Source organism: Melampsora larici-populina (assembly GCF_000204055.1).
Source record: "Melampsora larici-populina 98AG31 unplaced genomic scaffold MELLAscaffold_72, whole genome shotgun sequence".
NCBI lineage: Eukaryota > Fungi > Basidiomycota > Pucciniomycetes > Pucciniales > Melampsoraceae > Melampsora > Melampsora laricis-populina.
In genome coordinates this window covers 211,677-228,141 of record NW_006768836.1, presented here as the reverse complement: position 1 = coordinate 228,141, position 16,465 = coordinate 211,677, and the positions used below count along the sequence as shown (strand labels likewise).

Genomic DNA, 16,465 nt, shown 5'->3' with positions numbered 1-16,465 from the left:
GCTGGGCTGAGATTTCAATACTGCTAATTCTTTATAGTAGCGGTCAACTAACTTGTCAAGATGAATAGAACCAAGCATTTCACATAGGACTGTTGGGATCATGTAGCAACCATTGCCAACTTCCTTGAATGTAGAACCTGTAGAAGGCTCAAAAACATACACTACATCAGTAGCATCCAAGAGAGAATATGTTAAATCCTTGGATTTTGCGTTGTGAGATGGTGTTACAACAGGATATGTTGGATTGTAGAAGAGAATTTGTACTGCAATGTGAGACAAGCCCTTCCTTGTATTTGCACTCGTCACAAAAGCATGTTTTTTGTTAACAAGCTTATATACAACAAGTGTTCGAGCCAAATACAGAGTCTAGATTTTGAGAATAGATCAGAATCCAAATTCTAATCATCACAGTGTGAAGTCGACTTACATGATGCTTGATGATAATAATAAAGCTTCCAGGTTTGATCGGGTTTGAGGGCTTTATTTCCCCTCCATCAAGAAGCCCTTGCAAGTGGACGTGACCAGCACTGGCAGAGTCGTTCAGAATACCAGACAAATTGATCTTGACGTTTATATCCCAACGGTGTCGACGTGCTTCGCCAGTAGGGATCTCTTCTAAGTTTTTGAAACATACAGCGATGATTTTCGAACAAGCACTCGGTTTTACGCCACCACTCTTTGTTTTGCTGGTCAATTCTGAAGACAAATCATCGAGATGAACGAGATTTCGTTCATTTCCCTTATGCTTTACGACCTCGCTGTCGTGGCGTTTTCGTATAGCTATCAGATTGGCACCACAGAGCTTGCCATCAATGACTAAAGAACCAATAGCTACATCGCTTTTGGAGTCATTTGATCGAGGGTGATGCTCAGCTGCTGGTACTAGTAGATAATCAAGAGAGTTATCGGTCAATCATGTGTAGAGGATGACAGAATGTACCGATAGGACTTACATTTTGGATTAAGAAGATTGGATATGGACATCGCTGCGTTCTGCAAGCATTTGTCTTCAGCATCTTCGGGCAAGCTGTCAAGAAAAAGGTCGATCGAATTCTGCTCCTTAGTTAAGTGGGCGGCTGCTTCAAGTGCTTGCTTCTCGGGAAAACGGTTGATTTGATATTCATACTCAATATCATAGTGCTGAGTGGCACAAACCGATATATCTAATGTAGCACCAATGTCAATACAAGTCGATGAAAAAAAGGAAGAATAAAAAGAACAGCTACTTAACTGATAAGTTTTCGGGCGAATTTTGATTCGATTCATCCAGATCTCCTGGAACATCATCAACAAAATGATTGATTGAACCCATTCCACAAATCAGCGCAAGTTGATTGGCTCGTTCATAGGCAATTCCTAGATCTTCCGAGATTTCTTCGTCAGTTGGGAATTCAGCGAGAAACTTGAGATTTTCATTGTCAGGTTTGTCAGAGAAGGCTTATTGATATCCAGAATGCATGTGTTCTGATGAGGGTATCTTCATTCTGCCCGACATGATATTCTTGACAATGGCATGGATTTTGGGCATCATCATTCTAGCGTCGAGAACGGTGAATCTTGGAGATATTACACACATCCAGCCGAAAACGTGTTCACAAGGCTCGCTACCATGTTTCCAAGGGAGCAAAGGGATGGTCGGATAAAACTCTCGATGAGCTATGACAAGCTGGAGTAGAGATGTTGCTAGGGTTGAAAAAATCTTAAAACTTTGAGGCGATATGCAGTTGTGAGCGAAGCTCATTAGCTTATGAGGCTCGGCTTGTTGTTTGAGGAGGTAATTCTTCCAGTGTCGAAAAAAGAAATCCGCAGTCCAAGCTGATCGGATGCGCTCTCGATGGCCAATCCATCGATTTAACCACGCATCACACATTTCTCCTACTACAAATAGATATATTGACAAACCCATCATGTCATCATGGGCGAGTGAAGCTGCTAGGGTGCTTGAGTTCAATGTTCAAAATGCTCGGCCGTCATCTTGTTTGTCGCAATCGAATATGTCCTTATGAAGTAGCGGACTATTCCCAGATTGGAGTAAAGCAGCAACCTGCTGTATTGAGATATGATATTTACCCATGACAAGAAGACAAGCTCCAGAGCTCAACTGGTTTGCACCAGTTTTACGAGCGTGCTTAGGATCCTGCACCATTACAACGGGTCGTGGGGGATGACCGATCAAAGGCACCTTGACATGGACATCGTAACGTGAGTTCGAGTAACTAATAAACTGAGAAGCCGTATCCGTGAGAGCATTTTGAGCGCAAAGTTCAGTTGGTGCGCCGTCTGCACCAACTGAAAGGATATTGATTCCAGCCTCTTGAGACAGTTCCAAGAACTTGAGGTGGCTTTCTACGATGTCATTTGATGTTTCCTTATCGCAACTAGCGATGAGAGCTACAACAAACGTTGGGATATTAGGCAAAGGAACTTGCAAAGTGTAAGCTCGAATCTGGGTCAATGAGATATAATTGAAATCAGTGATCGAAAATCTTGTTTGTGTTATTGAGCAGATCCAACGTACCTTTGAGCAAAGTTCTTTATTTTTGACCACTGATTTTACGAGCGCTGGAAGCTCAGAAGGATCATCAAATGATATATCCCCACCTTGCGCCCCAACCAAATGACCATCATGATGCCGAAGCCGCTTTACACACACAGTCTGGTCAGAAGCAGCTGCTACTGGTCCAGAATAACCAAGATCCTTGAGAACTTGGGCAATACAATTGAAATTAACAATTTGAAGACCATCGACTAGATGCATCCCGTCTTTCGCTCGCTTCATTCGCAGACTACGATTTCCACGTCCTGCGAAGTTATCGTTGAAGAGGTTTAGAGCGCGCGGGCTGATGGCTCCGAGTGTTATGACGAATTCATCCAGGCATGAGTCAATTTTCATACCTCGAGTGGTCTTTCCTGCGTTTTCGCGTGCAGCCTTCACCGCAACGGCCTTAATCAAACCGCGTGTTGCATCACGATTGTCAAACAATCCATTCCGAGCCGAAGCAGCGAGAACTGTGCAAAAGTCAGAGAAATCGCCTTTTGAAGCCTTTTCGACTGAATTTGAAAGGAGTCGAGCGTCGGTAGATTTTAGTAAGGTGGGTGAAAATGTATTGATATTATCTGATAAGTAGGTGTCACGAGTGAACTTGAGCTTGTCTTTTTCAGCATAATCTTTATTGAGGGCTCCAATTAAGCTACGGAGGCCTTTGAGTTCTTCACAAGCTGGACAGACAGCGTTCTTTTCAGTGTTTTTGCAAATAAAAGTCCTTTCACAATTGCTTGAGTAAATTGAACTCCGCTCGCCATGGCGCTTGACTTCCCATTTGGATCGAGCATCGAGTGTAGTGATCAAATGAGATTTCTGCTCAGCAGTCAATTGGCTCTCTTGAGCCTGGCTTCCAAAGAGTTCCTTGCAGATCTTGTGTCGATTGTTTCCACGATAGAGAGTACATGTTTTTGATATGAAATCTGCGATTGAATGTGTAGCTCGTTCTCGTTCCCAAGTGACATCGTTGAGTCCTGGACATGATATCGTGTTCATGTTTCTAGAAGTTACCAACCGTCCAAAAAACGAAGTCAAGTCCGTAGTCTTCTTGAGGCCACCGGTTTTGTTTTTACATGTCTCTGTTAGAAAACACAAATGTAAATATCGGGCCAAATATCAAGAATCAACATGAAATGAAAATCTTACCGGTGGACCAGTGAGCTGTTGCTGGTCTAACACGGCCACCATTAAGCCAAATGGTTTTGGCACCACAGTGGCAGTTGAAGTTTTTACCTCCAACCTGGTCCTCCACCCGGCATCTGTTACATTCCTCGCCAGCTTTCGATAATGGGCACAATTCAACAACTTTGGATTGCTTGATCTGGCGAATCGGTTGTTGTTTTTTTGTCGAAGAGGATCTAATGAACTGCAGATCGCCGTCATCATCAGAGGACAGCACAATCACACTTGATTTATTGCTAGATCCGGTTCGAGTCTTTTTGGTTGAAGACTTGGGGGTATGGGAAGATACCACTCGTCGTTTTTTGCCCACGTTTGAACCGTGGTGCTCATCAACTTTGACCTCGTCAACTTCAACATCTTCCGCTCCGGCATCTGACCAAATTTAAACTCAAATTTGAATCAGTTTCAACTCTTTTCATCTTTTACGCGCATGTATAATCTCACCTTTAAGCGCAGATATAATATTGTCCAGCTTGACCTTCACAAGGTTTTCAGAATCACCATCCCACGTGTGGTGGTTTTGAGCCTTTCGAATCCATTCCACCACGATTGAAAGTCCAAGGGGACCTTTTGATAATTCTTTTTTGATACAGTCTTGACCGAAGACAGCATCAAGACTACAGTTGACCGTGTACCACATTCCTTCCTCTTTATCGGCAATTGGAGGATTTGAGAAGATCTTGTACGTTTGATCTTCATGGGTACCTTCTCGAAGAGCAGGGAAGTTGTTGCAAAGGCTGATGATCTTGTTGAGGGTTTAATTAAAGGACAACATCGTTTGAATAGTTTGAAACTGTTTGAGTTTATGCGGCTACGGTGGCTGATACAATCAGAGTATTCAGAGTTGAAGAACAAAGTTAAGAAAAAGCTGTAAATGGCTGTAAACCTGGAAGATCTCGACTGTCTTGAGAATGTCAAGGAAGTCTTTCAGCCTCCGGCTAGCTCCTGGGAACAGGCGGAAACCTAACCCTGATGGGTTAAAACTCCCCTCGCACGTCACGCACATCAAATTTGGGGACCTCAAAACTCCCCTTTCGCGTCACACACATTTTGGCCAAAAACGGCCAAAAATCCCCTTTTTAGTCATGTACATGTGGAAATTTTCGCCCCCAAAACCCACCTTTTTGGTCACTAACATCCACAGGTGCATTCCTGGGTCCTATGAGCATGCTAACCATCATGGAGTGCATTGATGTTGATAGGGTGACGTATGAAATTCAACAAACATAGAATGCTTGAACTAAATCACCTCTAGGCTCTGATGTCTGCTGTATGTGTACTTGGTCTTGATCCCGTCCCCGAAAAACAATTGACAGCGGAGATCAGATAGGCTCAGAGTGGACAAAAAACCGAGTCTTTTTATGTAAGAGGTCTCTTTTCGAACCCTAATCTCGAAATCGGAGGATACCTATTATGACGTGTGGAGATGTGGAGCCCTCTCTGCATTCAACTAATTCTTTTTGACGGGACCAGTTTTCAACTATCCTACAACATTTATCAAATTGAAACAACCCTGTGCCAGCAACGCAACGCGCCGCAGCACACCCGTTTTTTGATGCGTTGCTCCGCAACACGCAACACCAACAAGCAGCAGACGCTGCGTTGCGGGAAGTACCACAACAACAAAAGTCAAGGCTAGGCTGCGCGGCGCCTCGACAGTTGCGCAACGCAACAGGCGCAACAGCCCCAAAAAAACGGCAATTTGTAAGTTTTTGAGGGCAGCAACGCAACAAACGTTGTTGCGGCCCAAAAAAAACACCAATCTGAGTGATCTTGTTGCGCTGCGGGTCAGGCCGCAACCTAAAAATTTATTCTACGGTGCGGTGCGGTCAGAAAAACCGCAACGCAACCGCAGCGCAGCACGCAACACCTGCGTTGCTGGCCCAGGGTTGATTGAAAGAAGAAAAGTGGTACATAACTTCCACCTTAACTGCCTTGAATTTGAAAAATAGCAGACGACAGTGGAGAATGACCCTGGATTACGAGATAGTGGAGAGACTATGTAGAAACCTGGGGCCCGTGAAGTCTATAAAGTGCTGTGTAAACCTGTTAGGGTGGGGGTCGCAGTTGTACTTGGCGCTCACACGCGTCTGATAAAAGGTGCGACCTCTTTTTCTTCAGCATTGGGCGAAAAGGAATCTGGCTAGTGGTGAATCGTGATCGTGCAATTATGTAACGAGGGCATGGTCGTTTCCGCGGAACTTCGGGAACCTCCCTTGAAAAAGCATCCTCCAATTGTGGGAATAAAGCACTTCTACAAACTCATGGATATCATGCAAAAAATTAAGACCAAAGACAACAGTGAGAATTGGCAGAAGAAGAAAGGAAGACAAAAAACGGAGCCATGAATCTCAGCTCGGGCCGGCCCCGTGGGGGAGCTGAAGCTGCAAGAAATCTGAATACAGCCTGTTTTGCCTACAAAGGGTACAAAACACTTAACAGATTACAGTGAGGTATGACCTAGCCACTTACGTTTCTGATCGCTGGGACTTCCAAGCTGAGACTGAGCTGTCGCGCAAGGTACAATCGATCAGCTGGCTGGAGATGGCAGTAAGTTCTGGTTCTCTGTCCTATAGCTGATATATCAAATTAATCCTGCTTCCTAGATCAACTACGTTCTTCTCGTTTCTAGACAAGGCAAAGTGCGACTTGCAAAATGGTTCACTACAATGGCACCCAAGCTCAAAGCCAAAATTGTAAAAGATGTAACCCAACTCGTCTTAGCTCGTCGGACGAGAATGTGTAACTTCTTAGAATATAAAGGTATGTGATTCCATTCATCTGATTCTTTCTGGGCTGTCATCCTGAAGAGTTCTTTCAGTGATGCAAACCTGTTTCTATCAAAACTGAATCACAGTTTCTGGGCCGCTTTGCTGACCAATTTATATCATTGCGTAGATTCCAAGGTAGTTTATAGACGATATGCATCTCTTTTCTTTGTGACGGGAATCGGGCAGGCAGATAATGAACTCATCACCCTTGAAATCATTCATCGCTACGTCGAAGTCCTTGACCGTTACTTTGGAAATGTGAGAAGATTTGGCTTCTATCATCTATCCGTCCTACCTAGTTGACTGATGCTCATTTTTGGGTGTTCCCGACGACAGGTTTGCGAGTTAGATTTGATCTTCAATTTTCAAAGGGCATATGCTATCCTTGACGAATTGATCATTGCGGGAGAACTCCAGGAATCCTCCAAGAAGTCTGTTCTACGGGCGATTGGACAGAGTGACTCTATCGAAGAAGCGGAAGCTAGTGAGGAAGGAAGCTTGGCTCGGATTGCATCTGGTAGATGATGAGATGCTTTGATACATTTTTTCCTTGTTTATGTACTGTACAATTTATAATCGGAGGCACCTTTATCAGTCCATGGACACACTGGGCGGCATTTACCCATCAGCCACCCGTGCTCAAAGATTTTGTGAGCGTTCAATGTAGTATCCCAAGAGTGATCGAAGTTCAACCCTGATCACGGAAATCGTCCTGGGTAGATGAATATTGCTTTTGACTAGAATATCCTCAGACTGAGGAAGGCTGCAACGAAGAGTATGTAGGTCAAAAGACGAGTTTTGTTCCTTGATATTCGTTTCGTTTGGACTATTGATTTGAAAAGGTATGTATGTATATCAAGGCAGAAGACACCTCTGGCTCTGTCATGCTTTGTATTGTACATACTTCGATTGGAGTCCAGTTTTAATTGACCTTCATCTCAAGCAATTTCATTACATCGATCCGCCGTATAGTCTTCGAGTCACTACCCTCAAGCACAATAGTTGATTTGCTTTACATCTATTTAGTGACGCTATCTGTCGCTTAAGGAGAGTCTTTAAAGCTTTCCAAAGTGTCTCTCTTACTTGGTTATGAGGACTGAAGCGGTTCAGACAAATCTGAATCCCTGCGTATATCTGTTGACTTCGATGATACAAAACTTTGTTACGTTGTTACGTTCGTCAAAGGGATCAGAATCCGGCTTGGTCCGACATCTGATCATAGACAGGCTTCCGCCGAGCCTGCGGCGATATGGGCTTCCCGTATTGGGCCATGGAGTCAATAGCCTCAAACGTTGCATCCTTTCATGTATCGAGCTGTAATGAGCCTTGGACTGCTTATCTGCCGTCTTCTAGAGTTTTGCGCATCAATCCTCAACTCTATGACACGTCTCACCATGAATGGAATGGTAAAGATCGTGTTCCTGTAGCGCATCCGACTTCAGGCGTGATTAGAGATTGCTATCACATCAGAAGCAATGCGATAGCCATATCTTTCGACCACGAGTTTGAGTTATCGTACAACAAAAATCCGTCATTCCATTTCCTATCATTCATTCATCAGCAGACATTTTGCTTATCGCTCTTCCTTGGTGTCCGTCATCAATCACTCGAAGGTCCACCCCGTCGTTTCTTCATTGCCTGGGTAGTCCAACCCGAAACCCGATACCATGGCTCCAAATCGAATCACTTATCTCATACTCACAGTTCTCGCCAGTCCGGCGTTGAGCGAGAGTCATCCGCACGATAACCAAAAAATTCACCCTCGTCAATTCACAGAAAATCACGATATTTCCACAGATTGCGCTGGATATGCGCTCAACCGAGGAACGTGGGCCGAACTCGGCATGGACAATTACCTGCTTCACTACCCCGGGGGAATGAATATGTCTGTTGCGGTCAGTACTGTAAAACTTCATCCCAAGTTGTATTCCTCATAACATCCTAACAAATCGTGCGCCCTTCAGGATTATACTCGCGCCTTGAAAGTCATGAATTTCGAATGTGGGATTGGCTCAACGTGCCTTTCTGGACAAGTGCGTTCATCATTTAAACCAAAGGGACCAAGCCCGTACTAAAAAACTGAAAATACTTTCAGTTATGTCACCCAGTTCGTGGTCGTGATTGGGTCGTACTCTCAGCCTTACAAGAGTGGAATTTCTACACCAACTCAATGTATGATGCCGTTGGATCTGCTATGTCTACAGTGCAAGGTGATATCATACTCAATGATTGGATTATTTCTCAGTCACTGATGACATGTACTATCGCCTTCTGTTGAAATCTACAGGATCAGCTGCTGCAATGGTTGCAGATTTGTGAGCCCAAAAACACTTATGATTCTTGCATATCCTAGTTTTCTGACCTAGATTTTTTGACTCCACCTTAGTCTGCCCGAGGACGACGATAAGAAGATCCTCATGGGTCTCACTCTTGGCTTGCTGGGTCTTTCCAGTGTGATAATGCTGGGTTTCACGACGGCTCTGATTATGCCAATCCTTTGGAGAGTCCTAGTTCTGACTTGGAGCACGATATGGGTCTCAGCTACCACTACCGGTACTGGGATTGCGGCCGCCTGGACATGGTTGACGAGTATGGGAGCAGAAGAGACTGTCGCAGCGGTTGGTACATCGGAACTAGCGGCAGAAGGAGCTGCTGCTGGTGCGGGTACAGCTGCTATAGGTGAAGGGCTAGCTTCAGGGACATCTGAAGCCGCACTACAAGCTTCAGCACAGGGAGCTGCAAAAGAATCGGCTTTGGTGGCGGAAACAGCTGAAACAGAAGCCCAAGTTGCCGCTCAGAAAGCTTCAGCCGCCGTTCCAGAAGCAGAAGTCCAAGGAACAAACGCACAATTGACTAACAATCTGAAGGCAGATATAGCCGCAACTGGTGGTAACCCTAGGTGAACATCATTTAGTTTTGGGGCATATTGACTATTATCTGACTTGGTGGTTTGAAACATCAGGCTACGACGTCGTCATTCACATGAGGTAACTCATGATAAGTTCCAGATGGTGAATATCCTCTCTATATCGACTATAACCTCAATTCGACATGTCTGACTTTTTCGTCATTGAACATGTTATCTTGCGATAAAAGTGGTCGACCGTGAACGCACACTTGAGCACACTTCAGGATCGTCTCCAGGCCTTACTCTCTTTGACGGACGAATTGACTCTCACGTCACCCATAAGCTCAAAAGATGGTATATTTGGCGCTCTACAAAACGGCACCTTCTTATCCGATCATCCTCCGAGAGCCGTTCTTCAAAATAACTTTGCTGAAGCTGCGCAACTTGGTGCATTGGCTCAGTTGTTCAAATCAATAGTGAGAATCTTTCGATCAAGTCTTTCACGTATGTAAATTGTTGACGTCTGGCTTTCCTCAGAATATGATGTTTGTGATCGATAGCGTGAGTTTGCACTTTCTCGCAACAAATAATTATTTTATGTGCTGACGCGCATCATTTCAGGTACCTTGCAAAGACGAGGGACCAACTACACCATTGAAAAACCCAGAAGCGGTACATTATTGCAGCCCAGAAGGAGTGTAAGTACTCTATCCCTAACCAAGTCAATTCTAGGGAGTATTGTCGAAGCTCATTATTTTATGTGGAGACAGAAAAACCAGCTTAGGAAGGGTCGACGGCAAGAAGATCGATTACAGTGTCCGAAACGGTCGACTCATATTCTCAAAGTACAGCTACTCGACCAAGTTCCTAGTTGGTTTGGCTACCGAGTGTCAAGCCCAACTATCCAGTCAAGCAGGTTTAGCCAGCGGATCTCTACCTGTAGTCAAGAGTGGTCCAGCATTATTGCAAAACATTCCTAATGTGAACTCTTCGCAAACTGTTCCCGCTATGAACGCTACCATCCCGACTGGTGGTCTGCCAAACAATAACTCGACTTTGCTAAACAAAGATCCTTTGTCGTCTATGTGAGTACTGTGGACTGTTTGTATCATTGATCCCACCAGAAAGATTTCTTCTTCAAATCGTGTACTGAGACAGTGTTAATCTATCCATAGGATTCTGCTACCGGATGGGACCTCTGTATGTTCTTTCCCGATCCCAATTTGTGATTTACGCCTTCCAGGTTTGTTTTTTCTTTTACAATTTTCTAGTTTGATTCAGACAATCGCTCACATAGCTTCATGATGAATTTGCTATGTAGAGGTGAAATCATTGATTTCCACTGGGAAAACCCCAGCCGAAGCATGTCGTGAAGGATTGAAATTGAATATCTAGTCAAACTGGATGATTGAAGGCCAATCAAAGCTTGAAGAATACGTTTTGTTGATTATATACCCTACTATCTTTGCTTGACTCTTAAAGTACCCAAGTTGTTTTTGAAAGGTTCTTCTAACCTATGAGTTTGTATTCCCCGGAAATCGGAATTTTTGAAATCTTATCTATCATACCCTCATCATTATTTCATACGCTAAATCTTGTCATATAGTGGCTGGCATTGAAGGAGTTGCCAATGATACCATATCTGTTCTCCAAGTATTTGATGCTCAGAGACCACTACATTTTTGCCTCAAAAGAGTTTCTATGACATACTCACATGACTGAACATTGAAAAGAACTGTTTTAGTCACATGAATGTGGAAGGTGAAGTCTGCTAGAATCTTGAAATTATTTAAAGCATACAGTATACTGGGAATTGAGCCTTGTTTGATAACACTAGCATATAAGCTTATCAAGGGACATAACTTCATTTTCCAACCAAAAAGTAAATACATTCAAGTATACACAGAAAAGACATGTGACTCATTGGTGCCAGACTTGCTAAAAGACACAGGCATATTTACTTGCACTGCAAACATCATCATAGTTTTAGCCCCTTGACTAAAATGTGCTTAGGCATGAGGTGAAAATCATTCTAGATCTACCAGAGCAATAACAACAAAGAGAATCCTGTGTTTTGGCTGTGTACCTACATCCTTTGAACTTGACTCTCAGGGCTTGCTCTGCTCCTCCTACTATGAGTTGACTTACCCGTGGTGGATAGGTATACAAAACAGGGTGCTCCTGATCAAATGAATGCAGATGTTTTACCCCTATCATAACCAAAGACTGTATCTGTGCAGCTTGACAAACACATGGTGTTTGGTATGCTTAGGTGTGTGGTTCTGGATACTGTTGTTGCTCTCTTTTCTGAAGAAAGGAAATTCGACATCCAATCAAATTTGGTGTGGCACATGTGTTCAGCTTTTCGGACTACATAACAAATGAAAATTTCAAAACAAGTCATTCACGAAACAAACACTGCGTCTGCCACTGACCGTCTCAACGTCGAGACAGTCAGAAGGCATGCATATTGTTCTTCAGAAAGTGTGTCAATTGTTCCCTGCCCCAGTTCAGCAGCTTCAATCTGAGCTCAGAGCTTTGATCCGAGCTACCTTAGAGGGCCGCTGCGTTGTTTAGCAATTGGCAAGTTCAGCCAAACCTGAGCACACCTCTAAGATCAACAATAAGTGTAACTAGGCAGTGCACCATTAAAATCATGAGCAAGTGATCTAACGAGCTAGACCACTAAGTAAGAGACTGAATCAAAATTGTGTATAGGAAGACTCTGGTACGCTTTGTGTTTCGGTCTTGTCAATTGACATTGAGAGACAAATCATAAGGGTATATGGGGTTCAAAACCTGTGCTTTATTTGCTGGCATAATCTTGCGCAAATAGCTTGAGGGAGATCTTGGACCGATACAAAAGTTTTACCATGTCACACTGCTCAATAAGGTGTACCAATGAACAGACGGGTGATCCGAAGGCCTCTGCCCAGATACAATACTGGGTATGGCCACCCAGGGACACTGTACAGCTCCACTAGTAATCAAATTAGAGAGACATTCGATTCGAAAACCAGTGTACTTTTCGTTTCAACAGCATATGGTGATATGAAATGTATATCCACTCTGTCAAAAAACAAGATGGCTAAGATGAAATGATTCATTACCTTTGAAATTGTCAAAAAAACATTTTTGTATCGTTTGATGTGGACCCATATCCAATTAACATCCCAGAGTTGTGAATCAAAGTCAGTTTTAGATGCTTAGTACACCGTGTCTGTGTAGGATTTGCTAGTCAACGAGCGCACACCAACTCCCTTTGAGGCAGAAAGGGAAGTCGTGCGCGCTCGTCGAAGAGCGAACGTCCCGGACACGGTGAGTAGGACTGATTTTTTACTCCAAAAGGATTTTATCTCAATGAAATGAATAAGTGTAAATTAAAAGAATAAAAGAGAAGGTTCTCACTGCCCACTGTTCTATCTATTCCAATACTTCTAAACTCTATGAGTGATGTGATGAACTATTCTCTTTCCACATCTTGTGAGTTTTTTTAGGAGGGAATCAGAGATTTCATCTAGACTTTTGTGTTCAAAATTTCCCTCAAATTCATAACATCATCGACTTTCTTATGAATCACACTGAAAAATCGCTCGGAATCTTCATTCTTTAGATTCTTAAGCAATCAAATATTATAAAGGAACTACACCTAATGCCATTTGTGGTGCCTCATACTACTTTTTGAAAAAAAGGTATGCACAAAACACACACAATCTATTTATCCCCCAAAACTGACTGGTTTCACTTATTGAAATCGATCACAGCCTCAGTAGAGCCAGCAAACCAATGAGCCAAATCTTTCAACCAAGAAGGAAACACTTTGATGATTCAGATAAACTTATGAACCTAATGTTCAAATGTCCAGTTTGGCTAGATCATGAGGTAAAACTTGTGGGAATAAAAATGGGTTCTGTGGTCTTACTTCTTAATGAGAAGTTCTAGCAAAATTTGATTAGTTTTTTGGATTGGAAGTTGAATAGTTCGATAGGTCTTAAATAATAATAAAACTTACAGGGTCCAAACATTTTGGTTTCCAATCTACCTGGACTTACTTAAGTGGCACGAACCCCTGAACACTGATATTCATTTTTTTGGTTCATGTTACTATCTTTCTGTTCACTCAATAAAGAAAGATACAGTGGGAATGAGGATATTTAGGAACCTACAATCTAGTTCAAGTGATTCATGTAAACTCAAAACAGCTGCTTTTGAAGTACAGTAATCTGAAGCTTGACAGATGCCAAAAGTGCCTAAAATTGAAGCTACAGTGACCTGAGATGACAAGAACAAGTAGAAACAGATGATCGCGATGAGTTTAGTGATGATATCAAGATTCACAATAGAAATCGTACTGACGATGTATCCGTTCTTTAGTTCAATTAATGTTGGTAAGAAAGCCTTCAAGAGGTGAAAATGAGCCATTATATTCACTCCAAAGCTCCTACAAAGTGGTTAAGAGGTACATCGTGATTGTCAGTTATGATTTCCAATGAGATTGTTTATAAGACAAAGTGGCAAACCGCTGAATTTCACTAGGATTAAGATCGATGATAAATGTTCCATTCGCTACTTCAACGTTATTGATAATGATTGTTGGATCTCCTACTTCGTTTTTGACTCGATCAGCTACAGCTTCTACAGCTTTCGCATCCGATATGTCGCACTCATAGTGATGGACATCTAGAGATAAAGACAACCAAAGTCAATGACAAGCTTGATTTGAATAATAGTGAGTCCATAACCAAAAAAAGCTAACCTGAGTCAGATGGATTTGCAGTAAGAGGTCTAATATCCCAAAAAAACCTCATATTCTTAATAGCCAAAGTTTCAGTAATTACTCTACCTAAACCATCGGAGCCACCAGTAACATGTATGATTTGATGATCCCAATCAATCCTATCGGACCCAATTCTCCAAGTTTCATTTGACCAAGCAATTGAAGAATAATTTAATAACCATCGAAACAAACTTATTATTAGGAGACTGATCAAAGATTTTTTTGATGTTTTTGATCCTTGGATAATCATCATTACTAGTATCTTCTAATTCCATCTCTTGGTCAACCATCTGATGTCGTGCCATCCGCCATGGTCTTTCTTCCCTTTCTTGTCCATCCATTGATGCATTCGATAGACCTGGATCCGAATGAATTGTTTCTGTCCTTGTTCAATCTGATTTTACTTCTGAAAGCACTGATCTTGAGATGATCTTTGATGACTGACCCAGACTCAGAGCTGCAAGATGTTTGGACTTTTCTCTATGCATCACTTCCCGAGACGCTGGGGACCGAGAGCCGGGTAGACAATCAGGAAACGCGAGGAAGACCGTTGTACCGCCTCCCTGTTCATCGGTATTCAAATATATTTTTGAGGACATAGGCAATGTGCAAATTCTGATCAAAAGCGTTTTCAGAAGTGAATGAACAGGTTGAACTCTTGAATTCAAGCATCTCAGCCAAGAGTGAGTCTGGGACTGAGGCCCTAAGGATCAAGCAAGCCTCAGTTTGAGAGCTTCACGATCAAGTATTCCTCAGCAATTGCTAAGGCATTTGTCGAGTGACAAAGTTCTGACAAAGTTCTGATAATTTGTGGCCTTTTGACCGTCTTGACGTCAAGACGGTCTGATTTGGACGCGGTGAAATGCACAGAGGATGCGAGTCAATGTTCATGTGATTCAATGTGAGTATTTGGGAAATGAGCGATGAAACAGGGGACCCCCCATAAATGGCAGTTGGACTTCAGAGTGTGCGGGTGATTCATAAACACCAGACAAGCGCTGGCGCTCGGAGCCGAGCAGATAATTGGTGGTGTAGTACCGTGAGGTGGCATGGACAATCAGGCACTGAAATGAGTCAAGTTATTTTTGATATCAAGTCATTATGGCAGAGAATACTCGGGCGTCAGTCATCCATCTTGAAGTGCTAGCAATCGTGTCACTGGTCTATCTAAGTTCTCAGACCACGAGATGTGCTAAACGGCGAGTCTCGTTATCATGGCAAGGTTCTAAAAAGACATGTAAAATTTAAATCAAAATTCTTAACGAAGATAGCACCACCTGAATCAATTACAATACTACGCGCGGGTTTTGTCGAAGGTTTATCAAGCGAGCAAGGATTTGCAAATGTCAAGTTTCAATGAGTACCAAAGATCTTCAAGGTATGCCGAAGGTCCTAACAAATTCCTTCGAGCGAACGAGATATCGGAGGGATTCATGGATCACGGTCTGTCGAAGGTACATCTCAAAACCAAAATAAGAGCAAAGTTTTGACAGGAGCAGAAGAGCAGAATTATCGTAGACGACTGTGATGAAATATTAGCCAGATTGTCAATTCGATATGGTCGGTGAAGCGTCGGAAACTGTGGTTGAGTTTTATAAGACTTACCGGGCCTCTCGTTCGCATTCCAAGAGTGCCAAGATATCGTTCTCTCGGACAGCTCCTTTGACGTTTCGAATGATAGATCGAGATGAGTCATCCATGAATTCGACTCGGCATTGCATGATACCTCCTCGGGAACCAGTTTTTCCGAGTGTCTTCACAACACGGGCAAGTTTGCATTGGGTTTTGCTGGATGATTCCTAACGACAGTGGCCAGGCGGTTATCCGGTTAGATGGGGCCACAGAGCGGGTTCAATAGGTGCATGGAGATTTGACTTACCATGGTTCGAGAGTTTTGGTTGAGGTTGAAGTGGCGTGGATGATATCGAGGTTCGTCGTCTGGCCTAGGGTGTTAGTGATACCTTGTGGGGATGGGTGGGACCGATACGGATAATTCTGGAGCCTCGTGATAGGTTAAAGTTAGGTTAAGTCTCATTCTATCATCAATCCGTCGCTCAATGCTAAATCGAGTGGCGCATGCCAAGCTGTGCTGACACGATGTGCAAGTGCACGCCCATGAACATCACCTCTGGTGGCTGAGGTGGGCGCGGCGGCAGAAGTCCAAAATCTTTGTTGGAGGCTCGCAAGAAGAGACACTTCAAGGAAGCGCATAAAAATGTATGCTCGAAGTTCCAAGAGTGAGGCCAAGGCATAGACAGTTTACGAAGAATGAACAATTTTATTCAATGTGACAGTGAGAATCCTGCCCAGCTTCAAGCTTGGAAAGATTCTAGAAAAGTGACTGA

The 16,465-nt window shown here is 43.2% G+C and overlaps 5 protein-coding genes across 5 annotated transcripts; 2 read left to right on the top strand and 3 right to left on the bottom strand.

Annotated features, from left to right (window-relative positions):
• Window positions 1–1,438: 1,438 nt before the first annotated feature.
• On the bottom strand, window positions 1,439–3,928 carry MELLADRAFT_94758 (uncharacterized protein; the record flags this gene model as incomplete). Its single annotated transcript, XM_007417387.1, has 5 exons — window positions 1,439–1,878; window positions 2,071–2,446; window positions 2,519–2,847; window positions 2,896–3,619; window positions 3,689–3,928. The coding sequence occupies 5 exons, from the start codon at window positions 3,926–3,928 to the stop codon at window positions 1,439–1,441; spliced, it is 2,109 nt and encodes a 702-aa protein (XP_007417449.1).
• Window positions 3,929–6,268: 2,340 nt separating this feature from the next.
• Window positions 6,269–7,193, top strand: MELLADRAFT_94757 (uncharacterized protein; the record flags this gene model as incomplete). Its single annotated transcript, XM_007417386.1, has 5 exons — window positions 6,269–6,274; window positions 6,331–6,487; window positions 6,623–6,753; window positions 6,841–7,012; window positions 7,078–7,193. 5 exons carry the CDS (start codon window positions 6,269–6,271, stop codon window positions 7,191–7,193), a joined length of 582 nt encoding a protein of 193 aa, XP_007417448.1.
• A 969-nt stretch (window positions 7,194–8,162) lies between these two features.
• MELLADRAFT_94756 (uncharacterized protein) lies at window positions 8,163–10,738 on the top strand (the record flags this gene model as incomplete). The annotated part of the gene is made up of 12 exons (XM_007417385.1): window positions 8,163–8,390; window positions 8,460–8,528; window positions 8,591–8,705; window positions 8,783–8,810; window positions 8,882–9,394; window positions 9,458–9,506; window positions 9,592–9,819; window positions 9,881–9,904; window positions 9,965–10,041; window positions 10,114–10,428; window positions 10,519–10,586; window positions 10,665–10,738. 12 exons carry the CDS (start codon window positions 8,163–8,165, stop codon window positions 10,736–10,738), a joined length of 1,788 nt encoding a protein of 595 aa, XP_007417447.1.
• A 2,798-nt stretch (window positions 10,739–13,536) lies between these two features.
• On the bottom strand, window positions 13,537–14,373 carry MELLADRAFT_94755 (uncharacterized protein; the record flags this gene model as incomplete). The annotated part of the gene is made up of 4 exons (XM_007417384.1): window positions 13,537–13,593; window positions 13,682–13,781; window positions 13,864–14,023; window positions 14,100–14,373. 4 exons carry the CDS (start codon window positions 14,371–14,373, stop codon window positions 13,537–13,539), a joined length of 591 nt encoding a protein of 196 aa, XP_007417446.1.
• Window positions 14,374–15,721: 1,348 nt separating this feature from the next.
• MELLADRAFT_40332 (uncharacterized protein) lies at window positions 15,722–15,913 on the bottom strand (the record flags this gene model as incomplete). Its single annotated transcript, XM_007417341.1, has 1 exon — window positions 15,722–15,913. A coding segment is annotated over one exon (192 nt), but the record flags the coding sequence as incomplete, so codon positions are not given.
• Between the last annotated feature and the right edge of the window lie 552 nt (window positions 15,914–16,465).